A 25,304-nucleotide genomic window follows, 5' to 3' on the forward strand; every position below is an offset into this window, starting at 1 on the left:
TCTCTTTTTCAAATTGTGCAATGTTAAATCTACTATCAAACCTGAACCTCACCAGTAAGTTACATCTTCCATGCTCTACTCTCCTACTGTATTCTTCCTTCACATACAGCTTACAAATATCCTGATATTTGGCTTTTGCCCCAACAGTGTATTATATGAAAATACATGTATTGCATACATGTTGGGGACCAACTGTGGGGTCAATGACCTTGGACCTGACCTTGGACCTACACAACTGTATACACAAGGAATCAACTCTTATCATGATAACTTTAAGCAATGTCAATCAGTTCTTATCAGGATAACTTTAAGCAATGTCAATCAGTTCTTATCAGGATGACTTTAAGCAATGTTAATCCTTTCTCATTTATCCTATATGTGACTTGTTTACTATTTTGTATGAATGTATCCTCTGGCAGTTCCCTAGTTTTAAGAAGAGTATTTAAGGTCGGAACTTGAAATAAACAGGACAGTCTTAGGCGGCAGTCTGGAGCTCACAGCCTTCTTGGACTGCTGACTTGGGCTGTAGTCCTCCCGAACTCCATCTGTTTGTCTCTCTTAATTTTTCCTAGTCCTTGCCCCTATTTCAGGAATCTCAATCTGCGAACCCTGGTTTGCTGCCGGCTGGCCCCGGCACACACATGCCTCTAAACACTAACAAGGGGGAAGTGGTGCTGTGGTTCCAGGGGTAGGATGGTAGCCTTGAGCTGAAGAGCTCAGGGACAGCACCCAGGTCCAGAGTTCAAACCCCGTGACTCACCAAAAAAAAAAAGACTATATGTAAAGGTAGGCTCTTGGCAAATTTGCAATGTATTCCACTCATTTGTCAATTCCAATTAATACATGATGATGATTATTTCCATCTTGCCACATCCTTGCCAACACTCATTTTCCATTTAAAAATTGCAATCTTATTAGTGGGTATTATATAGTATCTGATGGTTTTAGAGCTGAGTGTTTTTGGTGTTTGTTTGTTTTTTTTTTGCCAGTCCCGGGCCTTGAACTCAGGGCCTGAGCACTGTCCTTGGGCTTTCCTTAAGGCTAGAGCTCTACCACTTGTGCCACAGCACTGCTTCCAGCTTTTTTCTATGTATATGGTATCGATGAATCGAACCCAGGTCTTTGTACATGCTAGGCAAACACTCTATCACTAGGCCAAACTCCCATCCTACGTGATCTTTTTAACTGCATTTGTGTCATAGCATTGGGAAACTTACAAGTGGTTATAACTTTGTAAAAACATTACTCCAGTTTACCTTTCTTCATAGATTCTTTTTCCATTCCCTCCTTGTATGTATACAAGATTTCATCAACTTCCTTCAGATCCAGAAAGCCTGAGCAATTATTGTCCCACTTCTGAAAGAGTGCTTGTAGAAGAAGTCCTTGTCGGGCTTGAAAAGCTTTGTGCCTAATCTAGGAAAAAAGCAATAGAAGACAACAGGGTTTATTGTGCTAGCTGGCATCTATGGTTTTTTGTTTCTTTTTGTTTTTGTTTTCCTGTGTATGTAGTACCAAGGGATAGGACCCAGGCCTTCATTCATGCTAAGCAAGCACTGTATCAATAGGCAACACTCCCACCTCCCCCCTTTTTTAAATGCTATTTCAGAGCTTAGACACTGTCCCTGAGAGTTTTCTGCTCAAGGCTAGTACTTTACTACTTGAAGCCACAATTCCACTTTCAACTTTTTGATGGTTAATTGAAGGTAAGAGTCTCATAGACTTTCCTAAACAGTCTCCTGAGTAGCGAGGATTACAAGCATTAGCCTCTAGCACCTAGTTTGAAGTATTTTTTTTAAAGTAGACACAGCTTTACTTTGAGACTAAGGATAATATTAATGGAGAATGCATTTCTGTTTCATCTCAACCAAAAATGCCCAGGAGTTCTCTACAATGGATTAAAATATATTAGCTTTGGAAGGGTACTATGTTCCTTGACAATCTCTGATTATTTTTTCTAGTCCATCCTAATTATTCAAAAAATGTGCAAAACATAGGGAATAGCAATGTTCAAACAAGAAAAAATGGCTGTGTTAAAAAACATTCTCAGTATCTCTCTCCCTCTTTTTTTCTCTCCCCCCCCCTCCGGTGCCAAAAGCTTAGATCAGGAGGACCACTGTTTATGACCAGCTCAGGAAGAAAAGTTCATGAAACCCCTCTTCTCAACAGTTAGTTGTGTACAGTGGAGGGCATCAAACAGAAAGTCATAGTCCAGATATGTGCCTGAGCAGGATGGAAGAGCAACTTGAGAGATTTACTTATAAAAATGACTTCACTTGTTTCATTGATAAATAAGATCACCCACCTGTTCTAAGGCATTAATTTTCTCTTCTTCTGTTTCTACATAGTACTTCTTAAAATAAGAGGCAAGGTTCTCACTGACATTCAACAGTGTATCTTCTCCAACAAATGTTTCCAAGAGCTGCACAAACTGGATCAGATTTAAGGAAACTCCATTGAAGGTACTCCTGCCTTTTATTTCCTTGTAGGACAGAATGTTTCTGATAATTGAATGTAGGTCTGTGAAGCAGGAAATACACATCAAAAAACTATCTCAAATCTTAGAGAAAGCAAATAGCACCTATGTATACATATCTGCATTTTGGAGATTGTTGGTCGGGATTGAGGCCTTTGTACATAGTAAGCAGTGTTCTACCGCTGAGCAAAATTCCCAGCCCGAACATCTACTAATTTTTCCTGTCATAAACATGCTCCCTTCATGGAAACAACATCCATCTCTTTTCTTTGGGAAAACCTTTTTTCCCCACTGTCAATATAGGGGAGCAGGTGGTACTGAATCTTCCCACCTTTCTTCCTTGGATGTGTGATATTAGTGATATAAGAATTCAAATATGACAACAATGTAATCCACTGCAGATGGGTAGATGATTATTATCCCAGGACTTTTGTCACCATGTATGTGTATGTGGGGGGATGCCTAAAATTGTAAGGAAAAACCGGGAATTCAAGGGATTCAAAGAAAATAGGGCTGAGAAGCCAAGACAGTGTCCTGGTATTGTTGGGCCCAGTTGAACCTGAACATATTGGACTTCCAAGATAAACAGATTAGTAAATACCATCGTCACATTAAGTCCATAGATGGACCACAGAAAGTTATGAGAAAGTACTCATGGATTTCTAAGTACTTCAGTCATAAATCTAGTATATTAAAGCTATCTATTGGATTGCCTTTATGCTTTCTTTCCTAGTTAACATACCTGTGAACCTGGAGTTAGCATAGATTAAATCTGCCTGTTCCTCATCTTCAAATCTGAAATACTTTGTCTTCCAGTTACAGGAAAAAAATTCACCTGTGAAAACATATTTCACAACAAAGTCAATTTAACTATACCTTTGCAATGCTTTTGTTTCAGGGTAAAAACAAAAGGAAGATTTTTGGTTGTTTTTTTAAATGAGGAAATAATTACCTTTCCATGACTTCCCTTCTATTTTCTGGGACTTTGGTTCACAGGCTTTGTCCTTCTTAATGTTGGCTTTTGAAGGTGCTAATTTGTAAAGAATGAAATACTATACATCAGCCATAATGCATATTTTTCATGATGCATATTTATTACTATCATTACTATATTATTAATATCATATCTTATTTAGTATTCAGAAGTTAATGAAAGTAAGAAATCACGTTAGGGGGCCTGGAGTTTGGCCTAGTGGTAGAGTGCTTGCCTAGCATGCACAAAGACCTGGGTTTGATTTCTTGGTACCTCACACATAGAAAAAGCTGGAAGTGGTGCTATGGCTCAAGTGGTAGAGTACTAGTCTTGAGAAAGCCCAGGCACAGTGCTCAGATCTTAAGTTCAAGCCCTAGGACTGGCAAAAAAAAAGGAAAAAAAAAACACTTTAGTACAGAACCTCAAAAACACTATATACTTCCTTTTAATTGCTGAAAGTGACTTTGTGTTATAAGTTATTTATTCTATCTGAATTTGACCATGCAATGCAAAGTATTGCTATATTCACAAATTCTGTTCATTTGACATAAATATTTGAAATGTAAGGTGTTTTCTGTCTGAAATACAACTCTCAGAAGCACTCCTAGAAGAAAACCATATAAAACAGAAAGAAGGCAGCATCCATCTTGCAGTTGAAGTAAAATAAAATTTTAAATGTGTTATCTAATCTCAGAAATCACATTTAAAACAAAATGCTTTTGCCTTTCCAAAGGCCCAATTAAATGCTTATACTTATAGTACTGCTAAATATCATCCTCATTAAGGGACTATTAAAAATAAAATTCTAGATAAATTGATAATAGATGTTGGTTTTCATTCAATTCATTGTTTAATGCCAAAATGTATCTGAATTTTAGATGATATGACAGAAAAGATACTAATTTCAACGAGTGTTTCCTGAACAGACATTATAACCTAGTCTATAAATCAGGATGCAGGGGCTGGCACAGTGGCTCATGTCTGTAATATTGGCTAAATAGGAGGCACAGGTCTGAGGATTTTGGTTTGAAGACATCCAGGTCAGGAAAGTCTGTGAAACCCTTATTTCCAATTAACCAGCAGAAGTGGAGCTGTGGCTCAAGGACTAGAATGCTACTTTTGAGAAGAAAAAAAAAGAATTTGCTGGGCTCGGTGGCTCATGCCTGTAATTCTAGTTTCTCAGGAGGCTGAGATCTGAGGAGCGTGATTCAAAACCAGCCCAGGTACTAAAGTCCCTTGAGACTCTTATCTCCAATTAACCACCAGAAAAACCAGAAGTGGCTCTATGGCTCAAGGGGTAAGGTGGTAGCCTTGAACTGAAGAGCTCGGGGACAACATCCAGGACCAGAGTTCAAGTCCCACAACCGACAGAGAAAGAGAGAGAGAGAGAGAGAGAGAGAGAGAGGGAGGGAGGGAGGGAGGGAGGGAGGGAGGGAGGTAGGGAGGGAGGGAGGGAGGGAGGGAGGGAGGGAGGGAGAGAGAGAGAGAGAGAGAAAGAGAGAGAAAAAGAGAGAGAGAGAGCGAGAGAGAGAGCCTAAACCAAACAAATAGAAAACTGATATTGTAGAACAACAAGTACTACCTGCAACAAGATCTTTTTTACTTGGTGTGATCTCTGCAGATTTGTCAACTGGTTCTTCATCTTTGTCCCCCAAAGCCATCTCTTGTGGTGCAGTTTCAGGAATGACTGGTTCTTGTTCTGACTCTTCTATTATGGACTCTGGCTCATAGTCTGTAAGTGACATTCGGTATGCTTTATGGCCTGATAATGACCCTTTGCGCTGCTCTTGAGCAGAATTTCTGCGTTCTGTCATGGAGCCTTTTCGGGATCCTTGCTCTGAAGTTGATAATTTGCGTGACCTTTGTCGTGACAGTGACCGTTTGCGCTGTCCCTCTGAAAAGGACTCTCGGGGTGACCTTTGCTCTGAAACGGACTCATGGGGTGACTCTTGCTCTGAAAGTGACTCTCGAGGTGACTCTGGCTCTGAAGTAGACCCTTTCTGTGATGTTTGTTCCAATATTGATTCTCTTTCTGACTCTTGATCTGGATGTGATTCTTGGTCTGTTGAGTCTCTGATTGACCCTTGTGATCCTCTGCTATGCCTTTGCTCTGCAATTGACCCTCTGTGTGAGCCTTGTCCTGAAGCGGACATTTTGCGTAATCCTGCTCTGGATCCTTTGCGTTGTCCTTTTCCTGAAACTGACCCTCTGTGGCGTCTCTGCTCTTCTAAATCTTTTTTTAGTTTTTGTTTTGCAGGGATTTCTTCTAGAGTAGACTCTGTCGGCATTCCTTGTTCTGGAGTTACCTCTGTAGTGGCTCCTTGATCTGGGGTTGACTCCATGGAAACTTCTTGGTTTGCAGTTGGCTCTTTCCCTTGTTCTTCCACTGAAATTTCTCCAGACCCAGTTTCTGTACCCATCTCACTCTGCTCTCTTGGCAGTGCTGATTTTCCAGATTCGTTATCTTTTTGCTGATCTTCTGATAATTTACTTGGAGCTTTTTCGGCTTCTTTTTGAGCAATTAATGCATTCATTTCTAAGAGCACCTTATCAAAATTTTCATAAATATGTTTCTGATTATCTGTGTCTCCCCAGAATTCAGTATAGTCTATTTCTTCAAATTCAAGGAATGGCCCTAATGCAGAAACAAAAAACATTTGCCTAAATAATAGATCTGTGAGTGTGTGTGTGTGTTGGTCTTTAGGCTTGAACTCATGGCCTGCACACTGACTCTGAGTTTTTGTGCTAAAGGCTAAAACTCTACCACTTGAGCTATAGTTCCACTTACAACTTTTATTTTTTGCTAGTCCTGGAGCTTGAACTCAGGGCCTGGACACTGTCCTTGAGCTTTCTCAAGGCTAGCATTCTACCACTTGAGCCACAGCACCACTTCTAGTTTTTTCTGTGAATGTGGTACCAAGGAATCCAACCCAGGGCTTCTTGCATGCTAGGCAAGCACTCTACGACAAGGTCACACTCCCGACCCACTTCCAACTTTTTGATGGTTAATCGGAGATAAGAGTCTCAGAGTGGCTTTGAACTGTTATTCTTAGATCCCAGCCTCCTGAATAGCCAGGATTTACACACATGAGCCATCAGTGCCTGGCTAACAATGGATCTTATAGTATAGAATCAGAGCTATCAAATTACATTGGGGTGGGGGGTCATGGGGCTTAAACTCTGGCCTGGGCACTGTCCCTGAGCTCTTCAGCTCAAGGCTACCTCCCTACTCTTGAGCCACAGCTCCACTTCCCATTTTCTATTGATTAATTGGAGATAACAGTCTCTCCACTTTGCATTGCCTGGGCTAGCTTTGAACCTCGATCCTCAGATATCAGCCTCTTGAGTAGCTAGGATTACAGGTGTGAGCCACTGCTCCTGGCTTCAAATTAATATTTTTAAAAAGCATTGAGGATAGCTTGTAATATTAACCCTATTACTTTGAATAAATATCAGTTACTTTTTGCTGTGACCCCCTAAAAAGCAAAAATATACTCTCACAAATAATTTTAAGTGCTTGCTATTATAAATTAGTGATTACCCCCTTCTTAAACAGTTTTGGAAATTAATCCTTTTTTTTGCTACTTGGTGTGTTGCTTAGACTGCCAATGCAAATAATTTGTCCTCTATCTTTGTGGTCCCATCACAAAAAGCATAGTGTAGAGATGGATAAGGGGACCCATTTTTTCATCAAAATATTTTTTCAGTATAAACCCAGATGCCTCTCAATGGATGAATGGATCAAGAAAATGTGATAGATACATACACACATACATATCCATGTACATTACATATAGTGGAATTTTACTCATCCATTTGAAAGAATGTTATTGTACCATTTGTAAGGAAATGGAAAGACTTGGAAAGTCTTGAAGTAATCCAGACCTGGAAAAACAAAGGATGCATAGTTTCCTGTATTTGTGGTAGATTGCAAGTGGTTACAAATGAATCAACTGAAGTATAGACTCTCTAGAGAGCTCAAATGGTATAATTCTTTAGAAAGACTAAGTCAAAGCCCAACAAAATAAACAAGGAAATGGGTCCTTGCAAGAGTGGATAGGGTCTAGGGAAGAGGGGTAGATGAGTGAAGTACGGAAGGGAAGGAGAATGCAGTAAAAAATTCATTGTATATGCTACAAAATTATGTATGCATTATGTATACATCAACTACTTCGTTAAATGGCAAAAACCAAAACCAAAACCTGGAATCTGGGAGTTTGGCCTAGTGGTGGAGTGCTTGCCTAGTATGCATGAAGACCCAGGTTTGATTTCTCAGTACCACGTACATAGAAAATCTGGAAGTGATACTATGGCTCAAGTGGCAGAGCTCTAGCCTTGAAGAAAAAGCGTAAGGACAGTGCTCAGGCCATAAGTTCAAGCCCCAGGACTGGAAAAAAAATATTTTTTAGTCATGTGTTGGTGGCTTACACATGCAATCATAGCTACTCAGAAGTCTGAGATCGAGGATCGGGATTTGAAGCCAGCCCAGTCAGAAAAGTCTCTGTGCGACTCTCATCTCCTCAAAAACCAGAAGTGCTGTGGCTCAAAGTGGTAGAGTACTAGCCTTGAGCTAAAGAGCTCAGAGACCGCAACTAGACCTTGCATTCAAGCCCCATGACCAAATATCTATGTATCTGTCTATCATGTTACATATATATTATATATATCAATCATATATATATGTATCATATGTATATATGTTATAACTGAGTCCAGTATAAGAGCAATGACTCAATATTTGGGTACCCAATGTTATGGATATGGTCTTGAAGATATAAACATAACTACATAGACATAAAAATCTATGATGGGCTATATACTCTCTCTATATAATGTTTTATTACATACATTAATATGTACCTATTAATATGTACATACAAACCCTCAGCTTAATTTTAATTATGTTCTAAAATCTAAGTGCCAGTGATTGCATATAGAGATTCCCTTCTTGAATACTTGTTTGTTAAACATGACATTTGAAATATGATATAAAAATCAATGTTAAGGGCCCGGGAGTTTGGCCTAGCGGTTAAAGTGCTTGACTAGCATGCACAAAGACCCGGCTTCAATTCCTCGGTATCCCACATACACAACCAAGCCGGAAGTGGCAGAGACGAGACACAACCAAACCGGAAAAAGTGGCAGAGACAAGACTGCGACGGCGACAGAGAGCTGAGCTGAAGTGAACAGAGCCCAACCGAGTGGTGGCCGGAGCGAGCGGGGCTTGAGCTGGAGGGGGAGCCTAGCCGGGCCGGAGCGAGCGGGGCCGGAGCGAGCGGGGCCAGAAAGAGAAGGGGGCCAAAAAAAAAAATCAATGTTAATAAATTCTTTAATAAAATAAAAATATATTAAGGAAAAACAAAACAAAACAAAAGCAGGGCTGGGAGTATGGCCTAGTGCTTGCCTAGTGCTTGCCTAGTATGCACAAAGACCCCCAGTTCGATTCCTCAGTACTACATACATAGAAAAGCCAGAAGTAGCGTTGTGGTTCAAGTGGCAGAATGCTAGCCTTGAAGAATAAGCCCCAAAACAGTGCTAGGCCCTGAGTTCAAGCCCTAGAACTGGCAACAAAACAAAACAAAACAAAACAAAAAAAGCAAGTAACACAGAAAGGTGGCAAAGCACCTGCCAGGCAAGTGTAAGGCCCTGAGTTCAAGCCCCAGTAATTTTCTCTTTCTCTATTGATCCATCTATATTAGTGTGTATAAAAATACGTATAGAGGCCGGGAGTTTGGCCTACTGGTAGAGTGCCTGCCTACCATGCACGAAGACCCAGGTTCGATTCCTTGGTACCACATACATAGAAAAAGCCAGAGTGGTACGGTGGCTTAGGGTAGAATTCTAGCCTTGAGGAAAGCCCAAGGACAGTGCTCAGGCCCTGAGCTCAAGCCCAGGACTGGCACAAAAAAAAATACATATAGAGAGTATATAAACACATAATATATGTCTGTGTATATGAACGCAATACATAGACACATAAATGCATATATTAACACACATATATATCTATGTGGATATATCATGATATAAAATACATTTTATAGAAGAACAAATAGATACAGCTATAGTTATCATAATATAATAGAGACATTATATGAAGGAATTCCATGGGGGTAGAAAGATCATGTGTTACATTAGTGTACTGGGGACACTTCGGCTTGAGTATGCTCATCTCTATGAGTGGCACTTACATTGTCTGGGGTTTCGGAGTAAGCTTTTAATGGATTGTGAAGTTTGGTCATAAAACGATTCCAGCAAAACCAATGTCCTCTGCCGATTCAAACTCTCTATCTAAGAAGAAAGATTGCAATTAGTAATTATGGGTATTTAAGATTTTTATGTAGCCAGGAATGGTGGCTCATACTGGTAGTCCTAGCTACTTAAGAGGTGGAGATAGGCAGATCAAAGTTTGAGGCTAGACTGGACAATAAATGTTAGAAAGACTATTTCAAATGACAGGTATGTTGGCACACACTGTAATTCCGGCTACTTGGGTGACACAGGATTGCAGTCTGATGCTGGCTCCAGGTAGAGGTGTGAAACCCTAAGCAAAAGCAGAAAGGGTGCGTGGTTCAAGTGGTAGAGCACTTGGTTAGCAAGTTTGAAGCCATGAATTCAAACCACAATACTGAAAAAAAAAAAGTAGATAGAATGTGACCTGTGAAGCTTTCATTACGGCTACCACCAGCACCACAGCCATCACCTTGTAAGTAAGCATCAAATTCTAGAAAGCTGGATCTTGCCTTTATGTCTGTAAATCAGAATAGTTATTCATTTATCTGATTTTTTAAAATTCATAAAGTCAATGCTGGTATTAGGGCTTGAACTTGGGACCTAGTTTCTGTCCCTTAGCTCTACCACTTGAGCTACAGCTCTGCTTCTGGATTTTTGGTGCTTAATTGGACATTAGAGTCTCACAGACTAGCTGTGACTGGCTGGGTTTGAGCCATGATCCTCAGATCTTAGCCTCCTGAGTAGCTAAAATTACAGGCATAAGCCACCAGCACCCAGCTTCCACCTGAATTTTTTTAAATATATTTTTTATTGTAATTAATAGAAGGGTTACATGATATTTGCCAGATAAATGGTGCATTAATTCCCACACATTGATACCCTTTCACATGTCATGGTCCCCATTTCCCTTCCCCACTCCACCACCCCTCATCTTGTTTTCCCCCATTCCCTATCCAATTTCAGATAACCAAATTCAAATATATCCAATATATCAGGTAACAAAGTGAGGTAGTGTAATAATATGAGATAACCAAGGGACAGTAAAAGTAATGAGAGATAACATAGTACCTTAAGAACAACAATCATTAATTATATGGCTTAACCACCTGAATTTTTTAAACTGTGTATTTTTCTTTTTAAAAAAGTAACAACAATGGGGCCGGGAGTTTGGCCTAGTGGTTAAAGTGCTTGCCTAGCATGTATTAAGACCTGGATTCGATTCCTTGGTACCACATACATAGAAAAAAAAAGCCGGAAGTGGTGCTGAGGCTCAAGTGGTAGAGCTCTAGCCTTGAGAAAGCTCAGGCCCTGAGCTCAAGCCCAGACTGGCAAAAAAAAAAAAAAAGAAAAAGTAACAACAACATATAGGAAAGTGCACTAATCTTAAGTGTATGGTTTTATGAATTAAAAGAATATAAACACACATAAACCTGTTTCTCAAAGGAGAACTGCAAACTTTAGCTTAGAGTGCAGGGCTCTGCTCCAGAACTCAACTGTGTCCACTGAGATTCCATTTCACCTTCCTACAGCATTCCAATTTACCATCCATATCCAAATTCCCTATGATTTTCTAGGAAATAGGGCACAAGACGGAGTAAAGATATTGCACTACAGTCTAAAAAAGCATACAAAACTACACTTACTGTGAGATTCAACTCAGCTGATGGCTCAGTTAATGCAGCAGAGCAACTTCCAGATGTGCTGTTAACTCCAAAGCACATACAAATGTGATAGGGCTGTTTCTAAATGTCAAAGGTCTCAAATTAGCATTTGTGCCTCTTGCATAATGATAGTACATAGTGGTATCCTTGAAATCACTGGACTCCTAAAATGTTTTACAAAGGCAGTAGATCTTATGCCCCACCCTCCGTCACACATGTGTTTTACCAAGATATCTAGTGTTAATTCTGACTCATTAAGTCCAATCACCATGATGGATATCACAAGACTGTGAACCTACATGATACTATGTAATATGTTAACAAATCAAGGTCTTGAGATCCTAGATTCCATTAGGAAGAAGAAAGCTGCCTTAGCCCAAAGACAAGGCAGTGAATGTAAACTGATATTTCTGACAGATAAAATCAGACTTCTGTTGGTTCTTGTACATGGTTCCAGAGAAAATAGTACATTCCAGACCAGTAATTGTGAATGAATGTCTATGTCAAGCTGGTCTCAATAAGGATTCCACACCTGGAATAGAAGATGTGAACAGTCACAATAATCTATAAATATTCTTCAAGAACAAGAACAACAGCAGCAAAAGAACTTTCCACTTTCATATATATAGAACAGGAGAATTAAATAAGAACAGGACAGGATGACTTCCTCTGTATCTTTTATATATTTTCATATCTAGTCTCTACGGAATTTTTTAACCTGTTTATTTACTTTTTTCATTCTAGCAAAAAAGAGATGTTTAGACGTTTTGAACTGATCTTTTCTTCATTAATAGTATTAGCTCCCAATATGGAGAATAAATGTAAAGAGTCTGCTAGTTGTTGTGTCTATTCCAATTAAATATTCAGGAATCAAAATAGCCATAGCTAAATCCAGAAGATTAACCTTGGACTAAAAATAGCATTTAACACCTGCAAGCCATAGATCCTAACTTTAACCAATAATCTCCTAGTGTATTTTGGGATTCCAGAGGTTCATGTTCAGTTGTAGTCAGCGTCTAGTAGTTCCTGCAAATCTGATATATGTTCCTTTCCCCAATACTTAGTGTAGAAAAATGTCTGCATCTTGTTCTTCAAACAAGAAGCTCTGGGTGAGAACTGGGTGATTTTTAATTGAGGGCCTCAATTTGGCTCTATAATTATTGTTTTTCTGTAAATCCAGTAGTAATTTAGTAGGCTTTTTTTGGGGGGGGGGCACATGGGCTCGGCCTGGGCACTGTCTCTGAGCTCTTTTGTTCAAGGCTAATGCTCTACCATGTTGAGCCACATCTCTGCTTCTGGTTTTTGAATAGTTAATTGGAGATAGAATAGTTAATTGGAGTCTCGTGGGGACTTTTCTTCCCAGGCTGGCTTTCAATCACGATCCTCAGATCTCAGATCCCTGGGTAGCTAGGCTTAGCCACTGGCATCCTGATACCTAAGGACACTTTGACCTTTAAGAAAATCCATGTGTATCAACAAACTCATATGGTCACTTTAATCCTACTGTTTTTGTTGTTGTTATTGTTTTGGTTTTGTTTTTTGTTTTTTTTTGCCAGTCCTGGGGCTTGAACTCAGGGCCTGAGCACTGTCCTTGGGCTTTCTCAAGACTAGCACTCTACCACTTGAGCCACAGCACCACTTTTTTCTATGTATGTGGTACTGAGGAATTGAACCCAGGTCTTCCTGCATGCTAGACAAGCACTCTACCACTAGACCAAACTTCCCCCCACCTACTGTTAATTATGGTTATTCTAGTTATATACTCATGGGCCTTGGGGATTTGGTCTGGATGCTATTTATATGTAATATTTATGAGCACTAAATCATTATGGTTATTCTAGTTATTTGCCCATGGGCCTTGGAGATTTGGTCCCAATGCTATTTATATGTAATACTTATGAGCACTAAATCTTACTAGCAGACCTTGTCTTTGGCAAGTTACTGTCATGTATCTTCTGTCACTCTGGAATGTAATTGTTGCCTTGAAATCAGAGTTCACCTCAATGCCAGTATCTCCCACCATCAATTTACCATATATTTTGTTCAGCCATATTGATGTTCCTTTATTAACCTATTGAATATTCTCAAAGAAGTATCATTTGGGCTCTCTTGGGCAACATGGAAGAGATACAGCATTAGCAATCTTGTGATTTAGTTTTTATATATGGCAAGAAGGTTCTGGTACCTTAAACTCATTGAATGTAGGCCATTTTTTTGAGTCAAAGTTTCATTTAATCTACCTAGCAAACTGTTAAAAATATCTTTAGATATTAAAAATATCATTGCTAAATAAGTCTGCTGAACATAACTATACTGATAAATTTGGGGAAATTCAATTTTTTTTAATCTGTCCTGGGCTTGAGCTCAGTATCTGAGCACTGTCCTTGGACTTTCTCAAGGCTAGAGCTCTATCACTTGAGCCTTGGCACCACTTCTGGCTTTTTTTCTATGTATGTGGTACTGAGGAATTGAACCCCAGTCTTCGTGCATGCTAGGCAAGCACTCTACCACTAGGCCAAACTCCCGGCCCTGGGAAATCCAATTTTATACCCATATTTCTTAGTTTCTTACTATAAGCAATTCCTATATACATTCTCTCAGGATTTGGTTGCTATGGATTAGCAAAAACTTGCTGTTTTCTTAGTGGACAGTTACCATCTTTCAAGATAGACTTGGAGATAATACTTCCAGGGCATACTGAGATCAGACTCCAGTCTTAGTTCTGAAGGCAAAAAACATATAAGCGGGTCTTGAGCAAAACAGCCATCTCCCTGTAAGCTTTTTGCCCCTTATAGAATTTCTAGGAAAGAAGAGATAATATTCTCAAATAGGAGGGTAGGGATTTTGCCTCTGAGCCTAGGAAGGCTTAGGAAGCTGAGACTTCAGCTTTATCTGAGTCCACCCAAATGTAGCCATCCAAAATCTCAGGATTCCTCTATTTGCTAAGCAGTATTCTGATTTTTATACAAGAGACTTGGCAAGTCTATAAATTCAATTTACATTTTAATTCAGTCGCATTACATTTTTTGCAACCGAGTTTTCATCCAAATCTGCCCTGAAGCTGTAAGAAATAAAGATTGCTTTATAAGAATAATGGGAACTTCCTGGTGTTCTGACTCCAATTTGAGCTAAGAGTTTAGGGTCCTAGGGATCAAATCCAGGACCTTTGCACTGGTGTTTTATGCATGCTCAGCACCTGCTTTACAACTGAGCTTCAGCCTCAGGTCTGAGCTTATTTTTTACTTTCTATAATCTTTCTAATGCAGCTAGAGGAAGCACAGCAATCCATAAATCTAGGGGCCATCACTATTATAATTATAGTTGAATGCAGCCTTCAATCTGTTTTTTAGAGCTTTTCCTTCAATAAGCACTTCATCCCAAGCAACCATCAATGATAATTTAGAAAAACTTTCCATTGAGAAGTCACAAATATACAATGGGGCACTCAAATCCTAAGGTGGTTTTTTTTTTGTTGTTGTTTTGTTTTGCTGTTTTTGCCAATCCTGGGGCTTGTACTCAGGGCCTGAGCACTGTCCATAGGCTTTCATCAAGGCTAATGTTCTACCACATGAGCCACAGCACAACTTCTGGCTTTTTCTATGTATGTGGTACTAAGGAATCAAACCTGGGTCTTCATGCATGCTAGGCAAGCACTATACCACTAGGCCAAACTCCTGGCCCTAAGTTTTTTTGTTTAGTTGTTTTTTTTTTTTAAATCTTAATGAAAAACGTTGGTTTGTACAAACAGCACTCACTTAAAGGTACAGAACATACTTTTTCACTGCCAGAAGGCATCTTCATGGTCTCCTCTTGGTGATTCTCCCAGTGATAATTATTCTGATATTTATACACACATAGGTACATATATGTGTATATATACATATACACATAAACACACATGAAAGGTGTTGATTATGTATTTGGTTATGTTTCTATTTTTACCTTCAGTGCCAAGAAGCTAAACTTGGAAATAACCCACAACAAATTTTTCAATCATTATGACTAAATTCTAACTTCATTAGTATCCTCTGTTTTCCCTCGCATACCACCTATTCTTGTGAGATTCCTTAAATCTTTCCAATAACATGGGAATACAAATAAATATAGGGTTCATTAACAAATATATGTCAGTAAAAGCAATATCTATTTTTGCAAGTCCATTTGATGTCCTGCTACCTGTGACCTCCCAAATCTCATTCTTAGAAAGACATTTTCACATAAATCCTTGTTTCAAAGAACCACTATAATAAAAGTGGAAGGCTTTAAATTCGTAGCTGTTTTATTCTGCAGGAAGCCACTAACAAAAGAGAAAAAGAAGAAACAGTCTTAATGTAACAATGGGAAGAAATGCATTTAGAAACAAATGATCAACCCTGAAATACAGCGTACCACTCCAAGTGAAATCTGCCAGTCTGTAAGGAAAGAGATCCAAATGCTAACAATAGCATCCTGAAAATTTTATAGCAATTGGAGAAATTAAATAATAAGAAACCAGATTTGCATCTGATAATTTAAACATGTATGTGTCTTCCCACTACTACTAATCCACCTTCACTTAATATCAATCTACAATATACTGGAAATTTAAAATATTAGGATCAATAGCAATCATCTAAAAATTGGTTCTTGGCCACAAACAGTTAGATGCAGTATTTTAAGGATCTAAACCCACCTTCGCACTGTCACAATACAAGAAGAGTTCAGCAAACATCTGTCTTCTCATGTCAGTTTTTATAACCTCTCGAAACTCATCAGCATAGTGGCAAAGGTGCATAAGGAACTCCTCAAATTTTTCACTTTTCAACTCTGAGACTTGTGAAGTGATGTACTGTAGAAATAACCGCAACAACAACAAAAGGGCAAATGATTATCTACTTATTTATTTTTGCCAGTTCCTGAGCCACTTTGTGCTCATGGCTAGCGCTCTACCATGTGAGCCACAGGGCCATTCTAGTTTGTTGTTTTTTATTTTTTCCTGAGTAGTTTATTGTAGATAAAATTATTCCAAGGCCGGCTTCAAACTACAATCCTGAGATCTCAGCCTCCTGAGTAATTAGGGTTATAGGCATAAGCCATCTGCTCAAATGATGATTTAAAAACATGTTTGTTGTTCATTTGTGTTTTCCCAAGGATTCAGTCCATGTACATGAATGATACTGGTAGCAAAATTTCTCAATGCCATTTGCTTACTACTTAAAGTCTTTTCCTGAGAGTAGTTCTCTGTAGGCTGTGATACAGAGAGAGAAGTGATCATGCAATCCTAACACCACGCACCAGTGGAACTAGATGTTTTTGGAACAATTTCTTGCTGCGTTAACATCAGCACTATGTAGGGAAGACTTTTCTTTCACAATATGAAGTTGTAGTGGTCTAAAGTGAAGTATTGTCTGTAAATCAACTAAGCTCAGTGAGGTAGCTCACACCTGTAATCCTAGCTACTCAGGAGGCTGAGATCAGAGGATTGCAGTTCAAAGCCAGGCGGGGCACTAAAAAGTCTGTGAGACTCTTATTTCCAATTAATCATAAGAAAAAAAGAAATGACACTGTGGTTCAAGAAGTAAGGCAGTAGCCTTGAGCTGAAGAGCTCAGGGACAACGCGCAGGCCCAGAGTTCAAGTCCCATGACTGACAAAAAGAAAAATGGAACCAAATTTTCCTACTAAAATACAAAAAATAATATTTGGCACACATCAGTAATCCTAGCTATTTAGGAAGCACTGATCAGGATGGTCTTGGTGCAAAGCCAGTCCACGGTAAAAGGAAATGAGATCTCATCTCAGTCAGTGAGCTGAGTATGGTGGTTCACATCTATGATTCTAGTTATAGGAGACATAGGTAGGACAATCATGCTCTGAGGTCAACCCTGAACAAAAAGAAGGAGACCTTATTTGAAATAGAATTAAAGCCAAAAAGGGGTTAGGGAGTGGCTCAAGAGGTAGGGTGCTTGACTGGCAAGTTCAAGGCCTTAAATTCAAACCTGAGTACTGCAAATAATTATAATAAGAAGAATAATAAGAAGATAGTAGTAGTAGTAGTAAAGCTAAGTAAAGTAGCTAAGTGATAGAAGAACAAAGTTTAGAACAGACACAATGGATCACACCTACAATCTCTAGCTACTTGGGAGGCAGTGATCAGAATTGTGTTTGGAGGCCAGCCCAGTAAAACTAAGACTCTTGAAAAAAAAATAACAAAAACATCTGGATGTTGGTGTCTTATGCCTATAATCCTAGCTATTCAGAAGACTGAGACCCGAGGATCAAGGTTCAAAACCAGCCCAGGCAGGAAAGTCTGTAAGATTTTTTTCTTCAGTTAACCACCAGAAAGCCAGAAGTGGAACTATGGGTCAAAATGGTAGAGTACTATCCCTGAGCAAAAGAGCTAAGGGAGATCATCCAGTCCCTGAGTTCAAGCCCCATGACTACCAAAAAAAAAAAAAAAGAAAGAAAGAAAGAAAGAAAAAAAGAAAATGACAAGAAACATGGGCATGTGGCTCAAGTGATGCAGTACTTGACTGTGTGAGTCCAAACCTATTGGGAACAAAAAGCTTTTAGAATTTCTCTATGAATAGACATGCATCGAAATTATTCTAGAAATATAGAGATGGCTCAATACTAGCAAATTTATTGATATAACCCACTATATTATACAGCAATATAGCCATTATTTTTTAAAGATTATAAAAGTCACTTGAAATATATATATATTTTTTTTTTGCCAGTCCTGGGCTTGAGCTCAGGGCCTGAGCACTGTCCTTGGACTTTCTCTAGGCTAGAGCTCTACCACTTGAGCCTCAGCACCACTTCCGGCTTTTTTCTGTGTATGTGGTACCGCGGAATCGAACCCAGGTCTTCATGCATGCTAGGCAAGCACTTTAACCACTAGGCCAAACTCCCGGCCCCAATCACTTGAAATATTTGAAATCAACATTTGGCTTTAAAAATGGACAAATACATAGGGAACTCTTAATTTTCATCATAGAACAACAGCTAGTCAAATACTTATTGAATAAATGAACAAATAAATAGGTGGAATAAAAGAAAGCCTTTAAACTGCATGTGCTAAATGAGAACAGACTGGTCTCAGATGGCTCAGGAAGAAAGTCAAGAAAACATCCGTATTGCATTTGAATAAGTAGAAATTAGGGCAGAACCATCCAAACACAAAGAACAGGAAGAGAAATAATACAGACTTCTGACCATTGTCCATAACATATGTAGGAAGAAAAAAGACCAAATGATGGAGGACTGGTGGCTCAAACCTGCATTCTAGCTCTGGAGATGAGCTCAAATGGTAGAGCACCAACCTAGCATATGCAAGGTCCTGAGTTCAAACCTCAGTACCAGCAAATAAATAAATAAATAAAATAAGAAGAAAACAAAGTCAATCTAGAAGACAATAATTCAAGAAAAACAAAAAAAAATTTTCACAGTTGCTTTAAGCAACAAGACAGCTAATTAGAAACACACATTCAGTATTAAAACTCAAAGCTGTTCAAACCACAGAATGAAGGGAAAGCTTTGCAACTAGGCTAATCTGGGTTCCAGGGTATATCTGTAACTTTGTAGTTTCATGACCTTGAGGAAATTCTTCCACCTTCCTAGGTCTCATTTGCAAGAAAGAAAATACAACAAGCCAGGCATAGTGGCTCACGCCTGTAATCCTACCTACTCAAGAGGCTGAGATCTGAGGATCAAGGTTCAAAGCCAGCCTGGGCACAAAAGGACCTGAGTCTCTTATCTCCAAGTAACCTCTAGAAAATGGGAAGTGGGGGTGTGGCTCCAGGGCAAGGACAGTAGCCTTGAGCTGAAGAGCTCAGGGACAGCACCCAGGCTGAGTTCAAGCCCCATGACCCACAAAACAAATAAATAAATGAAAGAAAAAAAAAAGAAAGAAAGAAAAGAAAATACATGTAACATTCTCAACATGAATAGGTACATGAAAAAGTGGTTTAAGATGTGAGCTATTGGACAGGGAGTGTGGCCTACTGGTATAGTGCTTATCTAGCATGCATGAAACCCTGGGTTTGATTTCTTGGTACCACATATATAGAAAAAGCCGGAAGTGGTGCTGTGGCTCAAGGGTAGAGTGCTAGTTTTGAGAAAGCTCAAAAACAGTGCCCAGGCCCTGAGTTCAAGCCCTAGGACTGGCCCATTACTTTTCTTCATGTAATGAAGAAAACAATCTAACAATGGTTATAAGTTGGTGGTAGGATTATAGGCTTAAATGGTTTCTTCTTTATATTTTCTGTCTTTAATTTTTAATAGTGAGCCTATATTATTTTCTTGTTGAGATACAATCCACTATTGTAAAATTCATGTATTTCTTTTATACGTAAATAAAGAGCTGGATATTAGTGGCTCATCCTAGCTACTTGGGAGGTGAGGAATGTTGGGATTGAGGGTTAAGGCCGGCCTCAACAGAGAAAACAAAAATCAAAACAAAACTCTTGAGGCATCTTTTCAACAAAGAGCTGGATCCCATAGCATAACACTTCTACAATCCTAGCTATTATCCTAGCTACCAGGAAGCCTAACATAGGTAAATCAAGCCCAGACATAGGCAATGTTAGGAAAGGCAAGCTTATTTCAAAAGTAATGCACAAAAATCACAGATGGAAACATGGCACAGCAGTAACAGTACTTGCTTAGTAAGCCCTAGCCTCTGAGCCCTAGCCTCTGATACCACCAAAAGAAAGGGGGGAAAAAAGAAAAATTTCTAAATTGTCCCTCTATAGAGAAATAAGCAGAAGATAAATAGCCCTAAGATTACCAATAACCAGGGTTTAACAAAGAAATGTAAGTTATGTCTACAACTATATTAAAGTGAAAAAAGCCTTAACTTTTGCTGAACTGCCATAATATTGTCATCTGTACCTTTGCATGCTTTTCATTGTGTAGCTTATCTTGTTTTTGTTTGTGGGGTTTTAATTTATGGAGGCGACTGAATGATGACAGGGAGAGGCTAGTTCCATCAAAGACTTTTGTTACTCATCATTTCTAAGAGAAAGGATCCCACCATGTCATGCAGAGCCAAAAAGGGAAGTATCAGGTTTTGGTTAAGAGGTAGAGAGACAGGAAGGACTGAAGGGAAAGTCAGAGTCTTCAATGGATTTTTTTTTTTTTTTTTTTTTTTTTTGCAGGAAATGTAGGGCAAGTTAGGGTAAATGGGAACTTAGGAAAGGTTAATTCAAATCATTCTGGCAGGCTTTAGAGGACCATGAGCTCTCCCTGAATGCCACCTGGGTTGATGCAAGGCTGAAGAAACATTGGATAACTGTATGAGAATAGGTAAGGAGGTGGCTCGTGGCATGGTTCTAGAACACAGGGAAGGGATAAACAAGTTTGGCCCTGTGACTAATGGATGTGAACCACACAAAGACAGAATCTAGGAAAACATGTTAGAACATAACTGAGGTAGAATTTGCCAAATTCTTATCTATACCAAAATCATTCCAATAAAGAATTCCAGAAATTCTTCACACAGAACTTTGAAAGTGTGTGTATAGGATGCAGCCTTCACTTTCAACAGAGCAAGAATGTAAGAGAAGAGGGCCCGGGAGTTTGGCCTAGCGGTTAAAGTGCTTGCCTAGCATGCACAAAGACCCGGGTTCGATTCCTCGGTATCCCACATACACAACCAAGCCGGAAGTGGCAGAGACGAGACTGCAACAAGCGACAGAGAGCGAAAGCAAGCAAGCGGAGCCCAACCGAGTGGTGGCCTGAGCGAGCGGGGCCAGAAAAGAGAAGGGGGCCAAAAAAAAAAAAAAAGAATGTAAGAGAAGAAAGAGAAAGTTGTCTTTATGACTCATTGGAGAAAAACATGAGGAAATAGTATGAAACATAAAAAGTACAAACCCAGGGGCTGGGAGTTTGGCCTAGTGGTAGAGTGCTTGCCTAGCATGCACAAAGACCCAGGTTCAATTCCTCGGTACCACATACATAGAAAAAAGCCAGAAGTGGTGCTGAGGCTCAAGTGGTAGATCTCTAGCCTTGAGAAAGTCCAAGGACAGTGCTCAGGCCTTGAGCTCAAACCCAGGACTGGAAAACAGAAGGACAGGAAACAGAAGCATTAGGATTCTGGTATCATTAAATTGCTGCTTTCACTTAACATATTCCATTGCAGTAGATTCATACTGTCTGAGATGTAAAATCATGTCAACTTAGAACAAAGGTACCTGACATAAAATTTCCAGTTCCTCTAATTACGAGACCCTGAGCAGGATGATTAAAATTTCTGAACCTCAGAGGAGGATTATAATCTTTGGTACTTGGAAAGCTGAGATTTGGGATTATAATTCAAGGCTAGCCTGGCCAAGAATTCAGTTTAACCAACAGGCTGAGTGACTGGTGGTATGTGCCTACCATCCCAGCTATGCAGGAAGGCTAGAAGGACCTCTGCGTAGGTCCACCCTGAGCAAAAATATGGAGACTTGGAGTAAAAGGGGCTGGAAGCATGGCTCTAACAGCAGAGTTTGCCTAACAAGCAGTAGGCCCTGAGTTTAAAGAAGAACATTAGCCAAGTGTAATTAGTAACTCACTGTAATAATTCCAGCTACTTAACGAGGCAGAGGTTGGGAGGTTTCTGTACAAGGCTGACTTCAGGGGAAAAAAATGTGTCTCTAACTAAAACATAACTTAAAAGCAAAAAGAGATGGAAGTAGAGTACTTAATTAAGCACAGGCCCTGAGTTCAAACCCCAGTATCTCTCTCTCTCTCTCTCTCTCTCTCTCTCTCTCTCTCTCTCTCTCTCTCTCTCTCACACACACACACACACACACACACACACACGTACACACACACACACACACACACAAACACACACAGTTTAAGATGGCCAGGAGTATGGCCTCGTTGTAGAATGCTTGTCTGGCATGCAAAAAGCCTTGGGTTTGATTCCGTAGTACCACATACACAGAAAAAGCCAAGTGGTGCTATGGCTCAAGTGGTAGAGGGTTAGCTTTGAGAAAGCTCAAGGACAGTGCCCTGTCCCTGAGTTCAAGCCATACGACTGGCAAACACAAAAAAGAAGAAAGAAAAGTGGCCAGGTGTGGTGTCTCATGCCTGTTATCCTAGCTACTCATGAGGCTGAGATCTGAGGATCACTGTTCAAAGCCAGCCCAGGCACTAAAGAACATGAGGCTCTTATCTCCAATTAATCACTAAAAAATGGGAAGTGGGGCTGTGGCTCAAGGAATAGGGTGATAGCCTAGAGCTGAAGAATTCAGGGACAGTGCCCAGGCCCAGAGTTCAAGTTTCATGACCCACTAGAAAAAAAAAAAAGAAAAGAAAAAGAAAGGATAAAGACTGTTGAAAGGATTGTCAGAGTTCATGCAGGAACAGCTACGGACAGTGCCTCACCCACAGGAAATGTTTTGTAATTTTACATCTCACTATTGTTTGTACAGATTTCATTGACTATAAGATGCTGCTTTTTCTTCATCTTACCAGAAGGTGTCAGTGGAAGCTTTTCACATTTTCATACCATGAGTGCCACTAAAAAAAGAAATTATAGTATGCCTTTGGCTGTAAGATGTAACCTAATTTCAGAAGGGTTACATTTTACGTATATATCTTTTTTTTTTGGTGGGTCAGGAACTTGAACTCTAGGCCTGGGTGTTGTCCCTGAGCTCTTCAGCTCAAGGCTACTGCCCTACCCCTTGAACCATAGCGCCACTTCCGCTGCGCCACTTCCGCTTTTCTGGTGGTTAATTGGAGATGAATCTTATGGACTTTAGTACTCAGGTTGGCTTTGAACCATGAACCTCAGATCTCAGCTTCTTGAGTAGAATTACAGACATGAGTCACTGCACCTGGCTTTAAGTATATATCTTAGAATTGATAAAAATATGTTTTTTATCTTTCATTTGTTTAATTCTAAGTTAATGTATGTGGGACATCTACCAGAAGACAATTAGCAAAATAATTTGATTAAAATATTAAATAATGTAAATTATTACATTATTTACTTACTTCTGTAAATTCCAATTTGGTTAATCCTTGTTCTAGTGAGTTGCTAACAGTCAATTCTTTGCATTGTGATTCTAGTGTTGAAATAAAAATTTTATTTGCTAGTTAGTTTAGTTATAATACATTCATATTTATAGTATAGTACTCAAAATAAAATTATTTCTTAACTAATATCTATTGTTATAATAAATGTTATATAGTTGGGTAATATTCCAATAACTAGAAAGGACTTTTCCCAGCTTTTATTTAACCAAGAAACCAAGATACTAAAGTATGAACCTAAAATTGTAATACCTACATTGAGATAAAGCAATAACAAATATATGCAATAGCATGAAATACTAAAATAAACATTTGCATAGGTTTTATTCTAGTATTTCTGCAAGCAGGTCCTAAATCAAACTAAGATCTCTGTACAAAGTTACATTTTAAAGTTAGTAATTAGTAATATAAGTTAGGCATTTATAATCCTATCTATAAGAATCTAGTACTAAGGATCATGGTAGAAAGCCATCCTGGGGAGGGAAAATATTCTATGAGATTTCATCTTCAAATTAACCAGCAAAAAGTAGGACTGAGGGCATAGCTCAAGCAGTAGAGCCAGTCAAATGAGCTTGCACAGGTTTGAATTCAAACCCCAGGACTACTAAGACATTAACTAGTCATAAGGTTGGGAATGTGGCTCAGTGGTAGAGTGCTTGCCTACCATGCATGAAGCCTTGGGTTTGATTCCTCAGTACTACACACACTGGAAGTGTTCCTGTGGTTCAAGTGCTAGCCTTGAGCAAAAAGGAGCTCAGGGACAGTGCCCATGCCCTGAGTTCAAGCCCTAGGACTTGCATAATAATAATAATAATAATTTTATTATTATATATAATGTCTTAGTCCTCTCTTTGTATTCTTTATCCCTCACAGTATCTGAAACTAAGAGAAGGCTTAATAAACACCAAATAAATGGTGCAGAATATAATTACTATGGTAAAAAAAAAAGAGAGAGAGAAAGAAGAAACAATACTGCCAATTTGGATGGTCTGGAACTTCTTTAGTTTTCATCAGAATCCCAACAACGTGTGTGCATTCCAAAATAAATGAATAAGTGAAGTTATTTCAAAGAATTTCTAAAATAAAAATAGAGATTAAGCTGCCTGGACACAGAGAGAGAGAGGGAGGGAGGGAGGGGGAGGAAGTGAAAGAGAGAGATGGGGAGAGAGAGAGAGAGAGAGAAAAGAATTTTTTTTTCCAGTCCTGGGCTTGAGCTCAGGGCCTGAGCACTGTCCTTGGACTTTCTCAAGGCTAGAGCTCTACCACTTGAGCCTCAGCACCACTTCTGGCTTTTTTCTATGTATCGGGTCTTCATGCATGCTAGGCAAGCACTCAACCACTAGGCCAAACTCCTGGCCTGAAGAAAAGAATAATTTTGCATTTAGAACTTAACTATTTTTTTTTTGTCAGTTGTAGGGCTTGAACTCTGAGCTGGGCGCTGTCCCTGAACTCTCCAGCTTAAGGCTACCGCCCTACCCCTTGAGTCACAGCCACTTCTGGTTTACTAGAGGTTAACTGGAGATAAAGAGTCTCATGGACTTTATTGCCCAGGCTGGCTTTGAATTGCGATCCTCAGATCTCTGCCTCCTGAATAGCTAGGATTATAGTCATGAGCCATTGCACCCAGCTTAACTCTATTTTTTTTTGTGTGCCAGTTCTGGGGCTTGAACTTAGGACCCGAGCACTGTCCTTGGACACATTTTGCTCAAGGCTACTACTCTGCCACTTGAGCCACAGAGCCAGTTCCGGCTTTTTCTGTGTATGTGGTTCCAGGGAATCGAACTCAGGGCTTCATGCATGCTAGGTAAGCATATAACACTAAGGCACACTCCTGGCCCCTTAACTGTATTTTATATATAAACACAGATTATGCTTTTGCTGCTCTTTTCTCTTTGCTTTTCTTTTATGCTGGAGATTGAACTCAGGTCCTTGCAAATCACTGAGTTACTTACCCAT

At 39.4% G+C, this 25,304-nt stretch overlaps 1 protein-coding gene across 1 annotated transcript in view; it reads right to left on the reverse strand.

The window, feature by feature from the left end:
- Efcab5 (EF-hand calcium binding domain 5) overlaps positions 1–25,304 on the reverse strand; it is a 77,557-nt gene that overhangs the window by 31,884 nt on the left and 20,369 nt on the right. Inside the window, exons 8-15 of the mRNA XM_090351510.1 lie at positions 23,310–23,380; positions 16,014–16,169; positions 9,638–9,737; positions 5,029–6,081; positions 3,426–3,503; positions 3,216–3,308; positions 2,303–2,517; positions 1,257–1,413 (exon numbers count right to left, since the gene is read on the reverse strand). Coding sequence (XP_090207636.1) covers positions 1,257–1,413; positions 2,303–2,517; positions 3,216–3,308; positions 3,426–3,503; positions 5,029–6,081; positions 9,638–9,737; positions 16,014–16,169; positions 23,310–23,380 — 1,923 coding nt within the window. The remainder of the gene's footprint in view (positions 1–1,256; positions 1,414–2,302; positions 2,518–3,215; positions 3,309–3,425; positions 3,504–5,028; positions 6,082–9,637; positions 9,738–16,013; positions 16,170–23,309; positions 23,381–25,304) is intronic.

This window comes from Megascapheus bottae, chromosome 17 (genome assembly GCF_031878675.1).
Source record: "Megascapheus bottae isolate mThoBot1 chromosome 17, mThoBot2.hap1, whole genome shotgun sequence".
Classification (NCBI taxonomy): Eukaryota; Metazoa; Chordata; class Mammalia; order Rodentia; family Geomyidae; genus Megascapheus; species Megascapheus bottae.